Source organism: Saccostrea cucullata, unplaced genomic scaffold, assembly GCF_032062105.1.
Source record: "Saccostrea cucullata isolate Sc308-1 unplaced genomic scaffold, CSIRO_AGI_Scuc_v1 ctg527, whole genome shotgun sequence".
Classification (NCBI taxonomy): Eukaryota; Metazoa; Mollusca; class Bivalvia; order Ostreida; family Ostreidae; genus Saccostrea; species Saccostrea cuccullata.
Genome location: NW_026930262.1, coordinates 232,192 through 251,176, shown reverse-complemented (window position 1 = coordinate 251,176; position 18,985 = coordinate 232,192). Strand labels below are relative to the sequence as shown.

General features: G+C 32.6%; 1 protein-coding gene across 7 annotated transcripts in view; it reads left to right on the top strand.

Moving 5' to 3' along the window:
• The window catches only part of LOC134283455 (1-phosphatidylinositol 4,5-bisphosphate phosphodiesterase classes I and II-like), a 39,458-nt gene that overhangs the window by 8,247 nt on the left and 12,226 nt on the right, over positions 1-18,985 (top strand). For 5 of the 7 annotated variants that reach the window (XM_062765907.1, XM_062765908.1, XM_062765903.1 and 2 more), the window contains exons 4-21: positions 3,375-3,515; positions 4,295-4,428; positions 5,533-5,620; positions 5,823-5,876; positions 6,877-6,977; positions 7,187-7,353; positions 10,692-10,838; positions 13,092-13,249; positions 13,871-13,950; positions 14,206-14,290; positions 15,461-15,548; positions 17,053-17,294; positions 17,478-17,574; positions 17,766-17,850; positions 17,957-18,029; positions 18,222-18,273; positions 18,480-18,634; positions 18,756-18,920. In XM_062765907.1, coding sequence (XP_062621891.1) covers positions 3,375-3,515; positions 4,295-4,428; positions 5,533-5,620; positions 5,823-5,876; positions 6,877-6,977; positions 7,187-7,353; positions 10,692-10,838; positions 13,092-13,249; positions 13,871-13,950; positions 14,206-14,290; positions 15,461-15,548; positions 17,053-17,294; positions 17,478-17,574; positions 17,766-17,850; positions 17,957-18,029; positions 18,222-18,273; positions 18,480-18,634; positions 18,756-18,920 — 2,112 coding nt within the window. The remainder of the gene's footprint in view (positions 1-3,374; positions 3,516-4,294; positions 4,429-5,532; positions 5,621-5,822; positions 5,877-6,876; positions 6,978-7,186; positions 7,354-10,691; positions 10,839-13,091; positions 13,250-13,870; positions 13,951-14,205; positions 14,291-15,460; positions 15,549-17,052; positions 17,295-17,477; positions 17,575-17,765; positions 17,851-17,956; positions 18,030-18,221; positions 18,274-18,479; positions 18,635-18,755; positions 18,921-18,985) is intronic. The other 2 variants (XM_062765905.1, XM_062765904.1) reach the window with 1 other exon arrangement.

Genomic DNA, 18,985 nt, shown 5'->3' with positions numbered 1-18,985 from the left:
CAGAAAAGTGAAATTAGAGAAAACTTTTACTATATGTTCATGAGTATTAATGTAATCTTTGTAAAGATGAAAATTAGTGAATCATACCTTTGGCTTTTGCATTAACATAATTACCTCTACGCAATATTTAATACATGAAACCTTTAACAATTTGTGAGTAAAACTGTGAACGATGACTTTCATCTTAATATTTAATAGGAAGCTTTTCTAATCATTTAAAGATCTATTTATGGTCAGGACTTTTAAAAAAAGAATGTTTCACTAATTTGTGTTTTTAGATAATTATGAATTCTTTGCAGGTAATGATAAGTGAATTCTTTAAGAAATTGATCAAAATTCCAAATAAAGTGAGCCTAAAGAGTGCATTATTTTGATATCAATGACAATTATGTGTGTCTGTGTTTGCATTAAAATGTAACAAGAGTGAATAATAAGCAAATTAGAATTACTTTTTTTTGTCTTTATGTACTTGCTAATGAAGAGCAGATACTTGGTTATTAATTAAGATGGCCAGGTACAAACTTTGCTTTGTTTTAAATAATGCTATTGCTTTGAAAAATAACATTTTATCTTTTTAATAAGTAGATTTTTATGACAGATACTCAACATTTAATTATATTTGAAGGCCAAAAAAAAAATAAATAAATTCTTACAATGAAAAAATCACTCTTGGCTGAATGCAGAACTTTACCATATGAATGAAATGGGTGTTGAAAGCCTTAAATTCTCATTCCAGGTTTCATATAAGTATGTAAGTGTTTAATGTTACACACCGATTCACTGCACAGGTCAAAGGGTTGGTCGTAAATGAAATAAATAGCAGTATCCATGTTCTATTCTGATAAATGAAACTTTTTAAGATTTTGTTTACAAGGTATTGAATTTCTTTCTTGGAAATCTGTCAGCAGCTAGAATATTTAAGCCATCTTTTATTCACAACATCTACATTAGGGCTTCAAATATTTAGAATGTACCCTCTACCAGAAAAAAAATTACACTGCAAACAAATTATTAATTGTACTGGGTAATGATAATCAAAAAAAAAAAAAAATTACTCAGATATTTTTTTCAAGTTTGGTTATTTTTTACGACAGTAAATGTGGTTTCATTGATCTTCCACGAAGAGCAAATTGAAATATGTTAGGTTCAGAATTTGTTATATTTCAGGTGATGTCTTAATTTTGGGCTTCCTCGTCCAATTTAGAATTAGAAATTGTGTAAAATTTTGCCTGTTAATGTTACTTTTTTGAAGAAGTTTAAAAAACGTTCCAATGATCAATTTTTGACTCAGGTAAGCACTGTAGCCCAAGAGTATTTTGTTCCTTTCTTCCAAATTTGATACAATAAAAGTTTTATTGTGAAGCATAATCAATAAATAAACCATTTATTGTAAGAAATATGCGACACTTACAAGCAAGCTACGGAAACCTAACAATAGATTGATAATAAATCTTAACGTATATAATGAATATGTTTGTGAGTAAAAGTTGGCTGGTATTAGTTGACTGACACACAAGGATATTTTAATCAAGAATTATTTAAACTGGATACACAGTTATGTCTTTGTCCAAATTGTCGTCCATACAAACTAGCACAAAATATATGATATGATACACATTTTCAATGTCAGTTTTGTCCCAGCTATCAGAAGATTTATATCCTATTACATAATTCATGTGTGATAATTTCAGTTATTTAAAAATATTGAAGAAAAAAAAATAAATTGACAATTTTTATGTGCAATTGGTAAGCGAAAATAGTCTCTCTGTCATTTTTCTGATGACACGCCAATAGGAGAAGTCTGGGAAATCATTCGCGTATTAAGTTTTACATCTATCCATCCAGCCTGCAGCCAGAAAATCGTGCATAAAGGAGATGAGAGCCTTTGAAGTGGAAGGCTGATTGGGTGGACCTGTAGTTACTTCATGATAGGCTGCGGAGTCTATATTGAGTATAGGATTGCATGCTGGTATTACACATTTATCTGTGTGGTCGGCCTGCCTTTTACGTTTTTCCCATATGATCCCTTGGAGTTTAGCTCTTCGATGTTCAACTGGAGGAAAAAAAGATTCATTACTGTGGGAATTGACACATACTGCAAAAAGGCCAATGTATTATGACTTTTTGATCTTCAAGACGTAAATAGACAAGGGCAGACTATTCCTTATTAGGAAGATTTAATGTTGCAGAAGTCATCGGAGACCATTATGACTAATGACTCTCTTGCCATAATGGGGGAAAAAAGATGCATTTTGTAAAGAACCAAAGCACGCAAGATCCCTGTTTAGCACACTTTGGCCAGAGGAAATACTCTCTGTACCTCACTCTCTTCCCACCAGAGCAATGGCAAACTGGGAAATTAATTTAAAAAAATTTCATAAAATGTTTTTGGTACACCTCTCTTCCCATTCCCAATCACATAAATATCCTCCAAAATCATGCTATATGACACTTAAAAGCTTTATACACTGTCAAGTTTTAGTGGGTTTATAAAAACTGTATCCTTACGTGACTCACTGATTTTAGAAAAATGCAAAAGGCTGTTTTGACATCAATATGGAATATTGATGCCAAAGAAAAAAAAAAACGTTTACATACATTTGCATTTTATTGATGTTTTGAGAGTGCACAATTTCAAGGGGGGATTTTCACCAAATGACTTTGTTGTTTTTGTATTTTTCAGCAAATGTTTTTTTTAAAAAGGATATCCATGATGATTAAGATAATATTCACCATTAAGACATTATTCATTCTAATGCTTATCAAAAGAAAAAAGGGGAAAGAAAAGAAAAAGCATAAAAAAAAAATCCAAAGCAAAATCTTTTATCAATAATAACCTTATGTTACTCAAATTAAGGGATATTATCCCAGCTGTGAATAATGCAGGCAATTAATTATCATGCATCTATAAATCATACCAGTAGATCTATATTTGTTTTAATTATATAATTTTTGTGATATCTTTCATATTTCTTGTAGCAAGTGGTGATGGATATAGCTTTTTGTGTGCAATTTTCTAACTAATACTTACCTTGTAAAGAGAGGAAAAAGCAATGTACTTGAATATTTTCAATTTGAAGACAGGCATCAAATAATTTTTATAGCCGTAATACTATTCAGAAAGTTATGAAGGGGAATGTTGTCTTTTTAACAATATATACAAAGATCTGAAGATCCCAGCTGAATGATACTGATTTGGTAAAAGGGTCACTAATTAATAAAAGGGTCACTAATTACCTGTAAATATTGAAAAAAATAAATAAATAAGTTTGTTAAAATCATGATAGAAAATAAATTGTGAAAGAAACCAGTAAGAATCAAGAAAAAGATTGTTGTAACATTTGCATAAACTAATGAATGGACTTAATTTTTAGGAGGGTAAGTTACGTGACCAATGTATGATAGGTCCATCAGATGTTCCGACAGAAGACAAGACAATCACAATATGTTATGGCAAGGACATGACCAACATCGAGTTTGTCAACTTTGTGTGTGCCAGTCGAGACGTGGCCAGGGTAGGTTGAAAGTTACGACATTTTGTTGACAGTAGCTTCACGAAATCACTTTATTTTTATCGGTATATAATTAATTTATTTTAAGAATCATTGTCTAGTTTGTTAGGTATTGCAGGGCATCAAGGATTGTTGGAAAAGGGGGGTAATTTTTGCATAACAGGCTTCACTCATTATGCAAGTTATCCCATGTTTCTAACTATCATTGATGTCCATGACATAGTGACATACCCAACAAACTAGACACTGATTCCTGATATTTCTAGTTCATTGTGAAATAAAATGGTAAATTTCGATTTTAAAAATGTTGTCTAAATGATTTAAATTATACAAGGCCTCCCATATCAATTTCAATAGTCCCCACCCACTAACGTCAGACAAAAAGACACACAAGATCTACATAGGCCTTTTTAGCACCTGATTTTTTGCTTGGTGAAATTTACATTCCAGTTGAATTATCAAGAAATCAACTCACCTAACTTTTTCAAAGAGTTATCACAGAGAAAACAAATACTGTATACAGGGAAATTTTTGCCCCCGTTTTATTTTCGCCCCTTTTGACCTACTCTCATTTGGGTGAATTTAAAACGGAGCAAATTCAAAGAATACAGTATAATTTCTTAAACAAAACTATGACTGGGCGAATTTAAAACAGGGCAAAATTTTTTGCAAGTGTGAAAGGGCAAAAATAAGACTGGGTGAAAATAACCCTCTATACAGTAGAAATGGAAATATTGATTGAAGACTCTGGAAAGTGATGTTTTAATTGTGTTTTGTTATAGGAGTGGACAGAAGAGCTGTTAAAGTTTGCCACGAACTTGTTAGCGTTAAATGGCAGTGTCCTGTCGTACCTAGAGAAAGCTCACACCAAACTTACCCATGTCCTCGATGTCAACGGAAGAATTCCCGTAAAAAAGTACGATATCAGACAGACACACATCATACAAATCTAACATGGTGGATGGAGCAAATATATATGTACTTATAGAAAGTCATCTTTTTGCCACGTATTAGAAAAAAGCCACAAATTACTATAAATCCGTATAATGAATTCGAGATATGACAAAGCAATTTCAACTGTGTCTATTGATTTGCTGTGTCTGTTTTTAGCTGTGGTTTATACAGTACATCTAATATATAGATATGGCAAGAAATTGGTATTATTAACATTTTAACACACTTGCTGATCATATACATTAATTTTATACTTGATTGAATGTTACTGTCTGTTACAAAAAAATATTACTTTGGCTTGTAAGTTATTTCATACAGAATTAATCAGTTTTTAAAGTGCATACAGAGATTTGTTCCAGGATTCTATTAGTAATCAGTAAGCTTTCGGAACTGAAACAGAGTGATTTGAAAATTGTTTGGTGTGTTAGTCAGTTTTTAGACAAAGGTTTTCTACCAGTGTCTTTTGAATTATTTCTGATTGTTTATATAAACAGATTTGCCTTGATAAGACAGTAAACTTCATCCTCAGGTCAAAAGGTCAAATGTTTACTCCACCCACATCAAACATTTTCCTACTGTTAATAAAATGGAAATCCTCTAGTCAAAACCTTAAGAATAGTATACAGTAAAACATGTTTATAGTGAACATGCTTATGATAAATTGACACTAATAGCGAAGTCATTTTAATTCCCCGTAGATTTTAATTACTGTAAACGTACTATTTTCCACGGGGTCATAATTCAGCAGAATCACTATTTCTGTTTAATCCGCTGGTAGAAAATTACACGGATTTCTTATATTCTCACAATAAGCCTCGTATGCATTTTAAGTACCGGTACTATGGGACAAATTTCCGTGGAAAATTTGTGACCGCGTACATAGCGTAAATTAATACCATGCGGAAAAATGTACTTCTACAGTATACTTGAGTATTGTTAAGCTGATGGATATAATGAATTACGTTTATAATGAAGCGAAGTCGCTCGTCCCTGGCACTTCGTTAAAAGCATGTTTTACTGTAAATATATATTATGTTTATTTATTGTATAATTCTATATGTTTTAGCATAATTAAAATGGTAGCCAAAGATTCCCGAGATGACAAAAGGAAAGTAGAGAAGGCCTTGGAATCGGTGGGGTTTATGGCCGGAAAGGTGTGTATTCAAAATAAAACATAGATAATTTACAAAATACTTACATACCGTATGACTGTAATTGGTAACATTAACTGCTCAAATATTTACAAAAATGTGAAGACCTTATGAAGTTATCTGTTTTTCTAGAATATAGTCCTTTAAAAGAAAGCACAGTATTATTATTATTTTGACGTTCCTTGATTCGACAATTGCATTTCAGGACAGTTTTTTCAACTTGCCTTTTCAAAAGATGGTGTCAAAAAACACTAAACAGGTTGAATATTGTTTCTGGTTTCTCTGCCTTATAATGACTGAAAATTGTGGCTGAAAATGATTTTTATTGAAGAAATGGACAAAGTGCTTCATAGAAATGCATGATTTTTAATGACATCATGGCATGATATTTCCTCTGAGCCCAATGTTTTTATGACCTTGTATTTCAGCATTATAATAATGTAAACATAACCAACAATGATATCAATAATATCTAGTTTCTTCTACATTTCATGTATTCTTTATTACTCATTTATGAAGTGTCATAGAAATGGGAAAATGAAATCTTGATTTGAATTAATCTCTGTGTATATTTGTCAGGTATTTTCTCTAAGTTCAAATATAGTCATGTTGTCCAACACCACACAAGCATATTCATATGTTATTTTTAAAATTTAACAGTATATTTCATCAATTCCCATAATTCTTTGAGTGCTATATACTCATAAAAATTGATAACACTGCATTGTATTGATTTCATATGAATTCTTTTCTTTAAGAACCCCCTTCCACATCACTAAGTTCAGAATTTTGTAAACAATAGTCAAAAGGGTATTTGCAATATCAGCAGCATAAAATTTCTTTGAGACTGATCTTTCAAATCTTTTAGCATTATTGCAATTTCAGTCAGCTATCCTGGAGAAAAGGGATTAAAATTTTGTTTTTGATATTCTTGATTGAATTTTGGTGACCCAGTGCCAAAGTATTTTGGGGGCTCAAATTGCATAGTATTAAAAATGTTTTAAGATGTGAAATCAAGTTTCATCATACAAGTATTTTTTTCCTATTTTGAATTCAAAAAGGATATTTTTGTGCAATTGTTGGCTAATTATGAAAAATGTTAAAACATATGCAAGACATTTGTCTGAAACTAACAAAAAGTTCTAGGCAGTTTTAACTGTAAATATGTTATCATATGATATACACTCTTAGTATTATTTGCAATTACATTAAAAATTTGAGCTTAGAAAAAAAATTGTAAATTGATATTTTACTTTCAGAATGAAACCATAGACCCCAACAAGTTTTCCTTTGAAGATTTTTTCAGCTTCTATCGCCACCTTATTGGAAGGACAGAAGTGGACAAAGTATTTGATGAAGTGTAAGAATACTGCTCATCTTTTTAAAAAAAAACATTACAATTATAAAAATCAAATAGAAAGTTATAACTACCTGGTAAGTTGCACTCTGTGTAATTCATATTTTGATTTTATTTTTGTGTTGTGTTCTCTCTGATAATGTCTCTATATTGGCCATGTTTGAGATGTTTTGTAGAAAACACATGTACTTATTTCATCTTTTAATCCTCAGGGGAGCAAAGAAAAAGCCGTACCTGACAGTAGAACAGTTTGTGCAGTTTTTAAACAAGCAGCAGAGAGACCCGCGATTAAATGAAATTCTCTACCCCTACTACACCGTGCGGCAAGCACAGGATTTCATAGACGAATATGAATCTAGGGCAAACATGGCAGCAAAAGGTACAATAAATCACAGAATCTATTACAATAATATTATTTTAAAAGACATATTATCATATATAACAATGTGTAATATTTTCTTTTATATGAATAATGATGCATTTTGTTAGACATAAAAAAAATAATTTTAAAACAGGAAAGGAAGGGTTTCATTTGTTCCACTCATTTTGTCTTGTGAATGTTGAATTTTTCATTAGAATGGTGCAGGGTGCTAGAGAGTAATCCGGATTTAGAATTTTTATGTAGTTTAAAATATTTGTTTTAGGAAATGATTTTTTAAAAAGATTTACATAATGAAAACGAATATATGCATGAGATTGACTGAATGTTTTTTTCAGCTGGTGAAATGTGCCTTGAAAATCAAAAAAAAAATTATTCTACTATACCCTAAAATCTTGAAAATAAGCCGCGGCTTATTTTAAGTTTTGGTAAGAAAGTGGAGGCTTAACATTTATTGGCTTATTTTCAAATTGCGGCTTATTATCCAAAAAACTGGAAGGTAGAGAGCACTCTTGTATTCATTGGCGATTCCCGTTGTACGTTCTTTAGGATCGTCTACTTTATATTTTTAGAATGCCGATCCCGTAAAGTTAATTTCATTGTATACAGCATATGAATTTACATATCCGCTTGCAATTGAATTACTTGATAAATTAATCAAACAAACACATATTTTTTCAATATTACAATGTATACGTACATTGAAATGTAATTACTGAAGCCCTTCGAATCATTTTCTTGCCTCGGGCAGTATTACCTGACAGTTAAATGCTTTACAAACAAATCTTCCTTTTATCTATTTACTTATTTAATTATTACCACCTTATAACACATTGTTAGCTTGTACAGGTCTAGATGAGATAATTATTGTTCTGACAATTTCATGAAAAAAATTCACCATTTTAGCTGGTTCCGCAATTAAGTTTTTTTAGCCAGCGTAACATGATTACTGGTAAAAAAAATTAACTTTATAAACAACCCTTTATTGGTAATTTTACATACGTTCATTAGTAGCTACAGACTTAGTTCGTACTATGACGTCGTTACTCGTACTCGTTCGTACTATGTCGTATGCAGAAATTGGTAAAGGTTAAATGAATTAAAGAAAGATAACTTTCTATTTTGCACAGTAAATAAATATCGTCAAAGTTTTCACTCGTCAAATTTTTAAGACGAGGAAATCTCAAACGTTTAACATCTTTCCTAAATGGCGTTGTCATGACCGGCTTATTTTCGAGTAATTTTTAATGCAAGAAATAGGTGGCTTATTTTCAAAACCGGCTTATTATTAAATCCGTCTTATTTTCAAGATTTTAGGGTATTCAATTTAGTTAAGAAGAAAAAAAACCCCTTAATTTTATTTCGTAAGTTTTTAAGAATTCCATTGACCTGGATTAACATTTATTGCTATTTGTTCTCACTCATTTCCATAGAAGAGGAAGGTAAGTGGGTAGTGGCATGCACTGCATTGATTACTGGATCAGTTTCACCAAAAAGCTTGAATATTCAGTGAAGCAGATCAAAGTAATCTTATCCCAGGGTCTACATGCTCATGTATGTGGACCAAGGATAGGTAGTAGAGCCATAGAGTGTTCTGTTCCATTTAAGTTGCCTTTCATTATTTTTTCGTATATATATTTACATGTATATGTACTTTTTATTAGGTGTGACTGAATCATTTCTTTTCTTTTACCATCATTTCTGCTTTGAGTTAACATTCATTACAGGAAAGTAGAGCATCATTAATAATTACATGTATGACAATGAAAATACTTGGTAAGTTAAAAGGAATATTAAAGATTCCTGGGTAATATATATATATATATATATATATATATATATATATATATATATATATATATATATATATATATATATATATATATATATATTGATTTGGGGGTGGGATTGGGGTTAACCCCTCATGAGACTGTAAGAATTTTTCTGACAAGGGTTCACAAAAATATGAAAATTTGTATTTCTAATACAGATGAACATCAGTATATCGAACATCAGTATCTTAAATATCTTGGATATTTGGAAGTGAGTTGGAAGACCTAACCAATTCATGTATTCAAACCTTAATATCTTCAGATATCTCGAAATACAAACCCCTCCGAATTCTAGATAACAAGATTTGACTGTATATGGAAAGTAATGAATGTTAATCAGGCGATCTTTGATTTTAAAAAAAATGTGGATTTTTGCATTATTTTAACTGCATTTCTTAGGTCTGCTGTTTCACTTGTTTACAAAAATAAAAAGGATAAAATTTTAGTAGAACATTGTAAGGTGAATGATATATTTTGTGTTTGTCCATGGCAAGTTTTTTAACACTCTTGGATGAGGTTTTCTCATATTTTCTTTTTCCAATTTTTTTAACTGGGTTTTATTTTTTACTGAGATGTGATCACTCACAAAGTTTGTTCTTTTTACTATTCTTTATTTTGTACATTAAGTATTTTTAAAATACATGTACTAAATTATAAATACTTTTTTCCCGATGGTTTTATTTAAGAGGGAAGGTGGGGAAGAGGAGAGTTTTTTTTCTCTTAAGGTTTTTATAGTTTCTTGTTTAATTAGATACATGTATGTGAATTTTAGTATTTTACTATAAGTTCTTATGTTCTTCATGTAGATTAAGTTTTACTTTATTACATTCATTAGTTGACATTTTGTTTGTATTCAGATATCTTTAAGAGGAAAATAACAACAGAAAGTCACAATTCTTTTTCTTTTTAAATATGAAAATACATGTACTAAATGTTATTTTTAGATGCCATTATGTTTAACTTTCTTTCTGTTGTCCTAAGAACTACTACAGCAGCCTTCTGTGTGATGCATGAAGACAATATTTTATTATTCCTTGTAGTAAACTAAGTAGAGCTTACTAACAAAATTCTTATTATAAGCTTTCTAGTTGTGCCCTATTTCCCCAAATATATTAAGGAAGAGGACAATGTTTAAAAAAATAAATGAAGTAATTCGTAAGAATGGGATTTTCTGCTATTCAAACAATCTGTTTGCTAACCACCTATGAAATCAAAATTATCCTTGGAAGAATCCAGATTCAGAAAGACTTAATACTATCTTGTGAATTAGTCCCACCATATTTTACTAGTCTTTGTTGAAAAAAAACCCATAAAACTATAGGAATCATTATTGATGTACTCAGATATGATGAACTAATTTTACTACTATCAAAGTATTTTGTAAGCTTTAAAATCTTAGGGATTTTAATTTTATAAATGTTTCAATATAGTCACAGACTTACATTTTTTGATATGGAGAGTGTAAATTTTGAGCCGTCTTTTGATTGCAAATGTTTGTTGTTGTAGGGCATTTGTCACAGGATGGGTTCTTGAGATTTCTGTTGAGTGATGATAACAACATCGTCCCGCCAGACTCGCTTGATCTCAGCCATGACATGAAGCAGCCTCTAGCACACTACTTCTGTAATTCCAGTCACAACACCTACCTACAAGGTGAGTTAGAAGATGTTGTTAAACACCTACCTACAGGGTGAGTTAGGGGACTTAGTTAAACACCTACCTACAGGGTGAGTTAGGGGACTTAATTAAACACCTACCTACAGGGAAAGTACGTTGGGCATGGATAAACTCAACACCCAGTTATGGGTTAGTGGGTGAAAGATCCACTTATGGGATAAGTGGGTGGGACATGCCTAAACTAAACATCCACCTATAGGATAAGTGGGTGGGGTATGCCTAAACTAAGCATCCACCTATAGGATAAGTGGGTGGAGTATGCCTAAACTAAACATCCACCTATAGGATAAGTGGGTGGGGTATACCTAAACTAAGCATTCACTTATAGGATAAGTGGGTGGGGTATGCCTAAACTAAACATCCACCAATAGGATAAGTGGGTGGGGTATGCCTAAACTAAACATCCACCTATAGGATAAGTGGGTGGGGTATGCCTAAACTAAACATCCACCTATAGGATAAGTGGGTGGGGTATGCCTAAACTAAACATCCACCTATAGGATAAGTGGGTGGGGTATGCCTAAACTAAGCATCCACCTATAGGATAAGTGGGTGGGGTATGCCTAAACTAAACATCAACCTTTAGGATAAATGGGTGGGGCATGCCTATACTTAAACATCTACCTAAAGGATAAGTGGGTTGGGCATGTCTATACTTAACATTCATCTAAAGAATAAGTGGGTGGGGCATGTCTGTCTAAACTAAACATCCACTTATAGGATAAGTGGATGGGGCATGTCTATACTTAAACATCCACCTTTTGGATAAGTGGATGGGGCATGTCTATACTTAAATATCTACCTATAGGATAAGTGGATGGGGCATGTCTATACTTAACATCCATCTAAAGAATAAGTGGGTGGGGCATGTCTATACTTAACATCCATCTTAAGAATAAGTGGGTGGGGCATGTCTATACTTAACATCCATCTAAAGAATAAGTGGATGGGGCATGTCTGTCTAAACTAAACATCCACTTATAGGATAAGTCGGTGGGGCATGTCTATACTTAAACATCCATCTATGGATAAGTGGATGGGGCATGTCTATACTGAAACATCCACCTATAGGATAAGTGGGTGGGGCATGTCAATACTTAAACATCCACTTATAGGATAAGTGGGTGGGGCATAGTTAAACAACACACTAACCTATATTGTAAGTGGTTTTTTATACCCCCCGCAAACGAAGTTTGGGGGGGTATATAGGAATCACCTTGTCCATCTGTCTGTCTGTCCATCTGTCCATCCGTCCATCTGTCCGTCTGTCTGTGCAAACGTGTCCGGTCAATATCTTTCTTACAGAGAGATATTAGAATCTACTACTCCACACAAAGATTGCCCATGAACTAAGGGTGTGTCATAACCTTGACCCAAGGTCATTTGGGGAAGTTCAAGGTCACTGGAAGAAAAATTTCATAATTTGTGTCCGGTCCATATCTTTCTTATGGATAAACTTGGTAGGTTCTCATTTCATTCAAAGATTGCCCATGACCCAAGGGTGTGTCATGACCTTGACCCAAGGTCATTTGGGGGAAGTTCAAGGTCACTGGAAGAAAAATTTCATAATTTGTGTCCGGTTCATATCTTTCTTATGGATAAACTTGGTAGGTTCTCATTTCACAGAAAGATTGCCCATAACCCAAGGGTGTGTTCTGACCTTGACCCAAGGTCATTTTGGGAAGTTCAAGGTCACTGGAAGAAAAATGTCATAATTCATGTCCGGTCCATATCTTTCGTATGGATAAACTTTGTAGGTTCTCATTTCACACAAAGATTGCCCATAGCCCAAGGGTGTGTCATGACCTTGACCCAAGGTCATTTTGGGAAGTTCAAGGTCATTGGAAGAAAAATTTCATAATTCGTGTCCGTTCCATATCTTTCTTATGGAAAAACTTACTTCTGAAAAACCCAGCGGGGGGTATTTTGTCCCGTTTGGACAGTTCTAGTTAATAATAAAACCAAGCACAATTACCAAAAGTATACTACTGAGGGCCAGTTTAATCTGGAATACATGAAAATGAGTAAGTTTAACATGGATTTACTACCTGAGTTAAACAATTAACTTGTTGATGTGAACAGTCCCTTAATTATGACAAATTATATATTTTTAGTTAAGGGTTCTAAATACAGGGAAAAGGGTGTGCAGTTTTAAAAAGGTTAATTATATGAACTTTTTCTATTAGGGAGAGAAGTTTACAAATTAATGGTTGATTCCTGTTTTTGTAGGTCACCAACTGACAGGGCGATCATCAGTTGAGATGTATAGACAAGTTCTACTGACAGGGTGTCGCTGTATTGAGTTAGATTGCTGGGATGGTCGAAACGCTGATGAAGAACCCATCATCACTCATGGATATACCATGTGCACTGAAGTTCCTTTCAAGGTACCCATCCTTTTAGTATTATCTGTATCCATTATTGATATTCCTCTTAAAAGAAAAAGTCTTTCATCCTGTATTTAATCTTAGTTATCCTTATCAAAGGGTTAGTGTTTAAAGTTATTGCCAGATTAGGAAGTTAAGCATCCAATGAATATAGGTAATAACTATTGTGTGTCCCTTGTTTATGAGCAGATAAATGGAAAAGTATTGTAAACAATCCAGTGTGAAAATAATGCCCTTACTATTGTTATGAAAGATAACATTCAGCATCCAATCTAATGATAGATTGTATTTGAAACAAGATCATTGTATTGACGATAAAATTTGTGAAATATTGACTGTTAATGAGATTGCTAATATCCTTGTGTCACCAACTTATTTTGCAATAACCTGCCTAGTTTTAGAAATTATTCATACTTGAATATGTTCTTACATTCCTTGATCCTTGAATCAGTTTGATAATCATTATTCTATAAATCTTTAAGATTATCTTTAAGATATTTATTTATGTAAGTTTTATTCAGTTGTTATATTGCAGTCTCAGAATTTTTTGTAATGCGTTCACCTGTTTTTGCTCACAAGAAGAGGAAACTGTTTATTTATAATAATATATTTTCTTCATAGGAAGTGATTGAAGCAATCGCAGAAAGTGCTTTTAAAACATCAGAATATCCAGTTATACTCTCTTTTGAGAATCACTGCTCGTAAGTCTTAGATTACGAATATGATATTTTCTGTACATGTATTGGTCTGTGACAGCATTTTGATTAGAATCTTGCAGTGTGAATTTTTTCCTTGAATTTAGAGGGTAGAGATAAAAAAATTCATTTAATTTTAGCCTAAATTTTTATTTGCTAGAAACTTTTATAGTTGACCTGAATATTGAATATTCATTTAAATAGCTTGTTTTTGTTCAACAGGATTCTATTTAAACTGTCTTGTTTGTTTGAATATTCCAGGCAAAGGCAGCAAGCTAAGATGGCAGCCCACTGCAGGAACATATTTGGGGACATGTTACTCACAGACACACTAGACGGATTTCCTGTAATTGAAACTTAATTGAAAAATATTGTAGAAGTGACTTAATTGAAAAATATTGCACTTACATATCTATGGATCTTACTGTAAACTTCCCGTTTTGGTCTAATTCTTTTGTACTTTGAAAAATACATCAATTTTTTATGGCGTCGGGCTTGCCCGATCGTCATCTAGCGATCAGTCAGGTTTACACGACCGCACGTGTCAGTGGATGCATCCGCAATAGAAAATAGCAACAGCTGTAAACCAATTTCTTTTAATACGTTCACAATGAATAATAGCTTGAACAATTGTATCTTCAATTAATACTACTACAAAACAACGATATTAAATTTAATTTTTACGCAAGAAAAACGTTATGGTTGTTGCGGATGAATTTCTACTGAGAGGGTGCGTCGAATTTTTGGGACCGATTACTAAAATTACAAAATAAACACGAATACAACAAGAGTATAAAGATTGAATTTCTTAATCTTAGCTTTACTTTTACGATCTTCAATCCAATTTAAGCCGAACAACCTACGATATTGACCAGTAATGCCAGTATGTTTACCGCGCTTATCATATCGTAACATTAATTGGTTGTAAAATTAATTATACAACTCTAAATGGCAATTAATTAAAATAATTTATGAAACCCTTCATATGTCTTCGATTGACTGAAAAGAAATTAGATTGATATAGAGGATGGACATTTCTGATGATGTCTGGTGAATTCGAACCCTGACTCATTCGGACCAGGACACAAGGCTATCAGGCCCTATTCTGTATTTGAGTTAAGACTATTTTTAAAAATTTTATTATTATGTTACTGGAGTCACTCACTTGACCTATTTGCGGATCTTTTGAAATTGTTTTTCTTGTTCGACGCCATTGAAGCCTTTCAGGCTTTTGATTTTCATATTACTTCAGTACATACATGTAATTGTAAATCACCAAGAACATTTAAACATTCAATAAAATTTAAAAATTTTGCCATAATTTTCTCAAATTTTAAATTTCATTACGGTATTAAAATTTACCAAAAAAAATGTTTTTTTTTTCAAGCTACACAATTAAACATTGAAAATTAGATTGCTACTTATTTATGACACAGAATATTGCTATAGAGAAACAAAGCTTCTAGGTATGTCAAACAAAAGTTGCTTAATAATGCTTATTTGTTAATCTTTATAGTTAGACACAGGTATTCCATTGCCAAGCCCATGTAGTCTAATGCGTAAAATCATCGTCAAGAACAAGAAGAAGCATTTCCACCAAAGAGGTAAGACTGTAGCTCTACAGTGATTCCTAGCATGGTCAGATTCTCACTAACTTACAGTCATGGCATGTGCAACATTGCTGCCTTGTTGCATCATACTTTTTGCAAATGTGAATGAATATGAAAATAAATTTTAAAAAAGTTAATATGCACATTTGACAGTATGAACCCCTTTGCAAACACCCTTAACACAGTTTATTATGAGAGAATATGAAAAAGAATATCCACATGGATCTTTTCCTATATATGTTTTTTTTTTTTTTTTAAATGTGTTGGTTCCCATTACAGAGAGGAAAAAAGGTAACTGGTGTTTCATTTAACAATATGTAATTCTGCACTAAGCGTTAACAGACTTAACAATAGCCACTGCCGGAGCACTTATATAGTCTATCAGTCTAGTCAACCAGGTGTTCTCAGTAATGGCGGACTTGCCTTACTCTCTATTTCTGCTGCAAGTATTTCTAATGCCAGATAACTTCTTTTCTTTTATATTTTAGGGGTCTAATAAATTGAAAATTATGCAACAGGATTTAGATGTTTGTGATGTTTTTTTAGAATAACTCAAGGAAAAGGACTATGAAATATGGGAAAAAAAATTTGCAAAAAATAAAAAAAAATGGAATCTTACTTGAGGTTGTTTATTCTTTTGAAAATGATAAAAAATCATATAACCTTTTGAATAACCTGCTTTTGAGATGTAAGAACTTTAATAGGGATGATTTGCATTTTCATAATATTGCTGTCTTAATATTGAAGATAGCTTGGCTTTCTATTTCACCAATCTACAAGATGTATGGCAATACTTCTTTTAATAATGATTATAAGAGATTAAGAACTCCTATTTAGTTAACTTTATGAAAGGGGTAGACTATAGACTTTTGTTTACAGGTTTTAAGCGTTTGATTAATTTCACAGCGATGCTATTAGAAGCAGATTTCTATAGGTTTCAGTTCACTCGTGATTGAGAATCACGTGTACAATACAGAACTATGTAGATAATGTGTGTTTTCTTTTAACAGCCATACTAGACAAAATGCTTTTGATTTAACCATCTAATACAAAATATTCACAATGTATTTCATAATACTGCAAAGTTGATGTATGTGTTTTTACTATGTTAACTAGAAATTGCATATAATCTCTAATTAGGTTTTAGTGCTTAAAACTTACCACAAAATGAATAATCTCGCCACAAGAACTGTGATGTGTTTGGGGCAAACTTTGATAATATTTTTGCTCTCTTATGTCTTTTGGTAAATATGCCTGCAAATTCTCTTTGCATAATGGCACAGCTTCTTATATCACACCAGCTTATAACTATCAACCTAGTTTTGAGTGATGCTTGCACTTGCATTTAGACTACTATCAGTCTCTCTCTTCATGAAAAAAATATTGAAATATTTCTAACTTCTTAAAGGGTTAATAACATTTATCGAATGTTTTACACCGAATCCAGGATTTGGATAACTAATGACTCCCAAGGTAATAATTTAAAATATTTTTTTAGAAAAGCCAAAGCAGCGTCAAGTGAAGGATACAAATTCTGTGGATGAAGGAGGTGGGACAGGGGGTGGGGTCGGAGGCGGTGAAGGGGGGAAACGGTCTGAAAGTATGTCAGAGGACACCCTCAGTCAAGGAGTGCCCGGCCCTGATGCCAATCTAGAGGACGTGCCCTCGGATTCCTCGGACAGCGATGACGATGACGGGGATGACGATAATGAAGAGCAAATTCAGTTCAAAGTGGAGAAGGTGGGTACTGATGTGTTTCACAAGGAATGCAGTAAAGGAAGAGGGACAATATATAATAGAATTCAGTCCTGTTGGGTCTATTTGTGAAAAATGATAAAATATGCTTCAGAGGGTTTTTTTGGAGGGGAGGGGGTCACTTGGACAGTGAGGCAATGACAACAAAATTTCAATTTTGTTTTTCAGGGTACAGCTGGACAAGAAGCCGAGGCTGGGTTAGAAATGTCAATGCTTGTTAATTATGTTCAACCAGTTCACTTCCATTCCTTTGAAACTTCAGAAAGTAAGTCCTAGAGATTTTGTGAAGTAATAAACTTCAGGAAAAAGTCTTAGAGATTTTGTGAAGTAATATATGTCAAAAGATGTATTTCTTAATCTTATTACCAGTAAAATCAGACTTCCCTGCCAGATACTCTAATAAGAATCCTATATGCTAGAACGGCTATAATATTGTGTCTTTTTTACATTTTTCAGAGAGAAACAAAAGTTTTGAAATCTCCTCCTTTGTGGAAACTCAAGCAACCAGTCTTCTGAAGGAATACCCTGTGGAATTTGTCAAGTATCCTTGAACTAATTATATACTTTTACTGCTAAACATTTTGTTTAAGGCTATAATTTTCTGTGAAGCTTACAATATTATATACCTGTTCCTTAACCCCCCTCAGTTACAATAAGAGACAGTTGAGCAGGATATACCCCCGGGGGACACGTGTGGACTCCAGTAACTTCCTTCCACAGGTCTGACATTTAGTTATTACTTACTGAACATAATATGGAGTTTCAGTGATTAAAAAAAATGGAATAACTCTATTGCAAAATTTCTACATTAACATTGTTATTTTTTCTACTTAAAAATTTTATAAGCTCATTTTTACCAACCGTTAAAATTTAAGAGATAAAGACCTTTATTTCATCCATTTTATTTTGTAGATTTTCTGGAATGCGGGTTGCCAACTTGTGGCATTAAACTTCCAAACTTTAGGTTTGTTGAAAAAAAATATATTTCAATGGATAAACTTTTCAGAAAAACATGTACAAAAAGATTATCCAGCAACTCCTAGGACTAATTTGTACTAAAGTCATTCTAGGACTAATTTGTACTAAAGTCATTCTTTCGGCTGTACATGTATATAATGATTATTTTATCTTGCTGTTCCAAGGAACTTGACTCTGTCGACCTCATTTCAGATCTTGCCATGCAATTAAATCTTGGAATATTTGAATACAACAATCAATGTGGTTACATCCTGAAGCCAGACTTTATGAGGCGAGATGACCGACGATTTGATCCATTCGCGGAATCTATTATGGATGGTGTTGTGGCAGCCACATTAACTATTAAAGTAAATTAAAAATTGAAGGATTCAAAAGAAAAAAATTCAAATTAGATATGACATTTTCAGATTGTAAAAAGTAAATCTTTTTAACTACACTGTCAATACAAGGAGACTCATCTTTTTTCAGGTTATATCAGGGCAATTTTTAACAGACAAAAAGATTGGTACTTATGTAGAGGTGGATATGTATGGTCTACCCACAGACACAGTTCGTAAACGACACCGAACTAGGACGGTCCCAAATAATGGCATTAATCCTGTATATGACGAGGAGCCATTTGTATTCAAAAAGGTAAGATTTAAGTGTTTTATCTAGAAAGTTGATCATCAATACTTCACTGTGTGCCTTAATTTTGG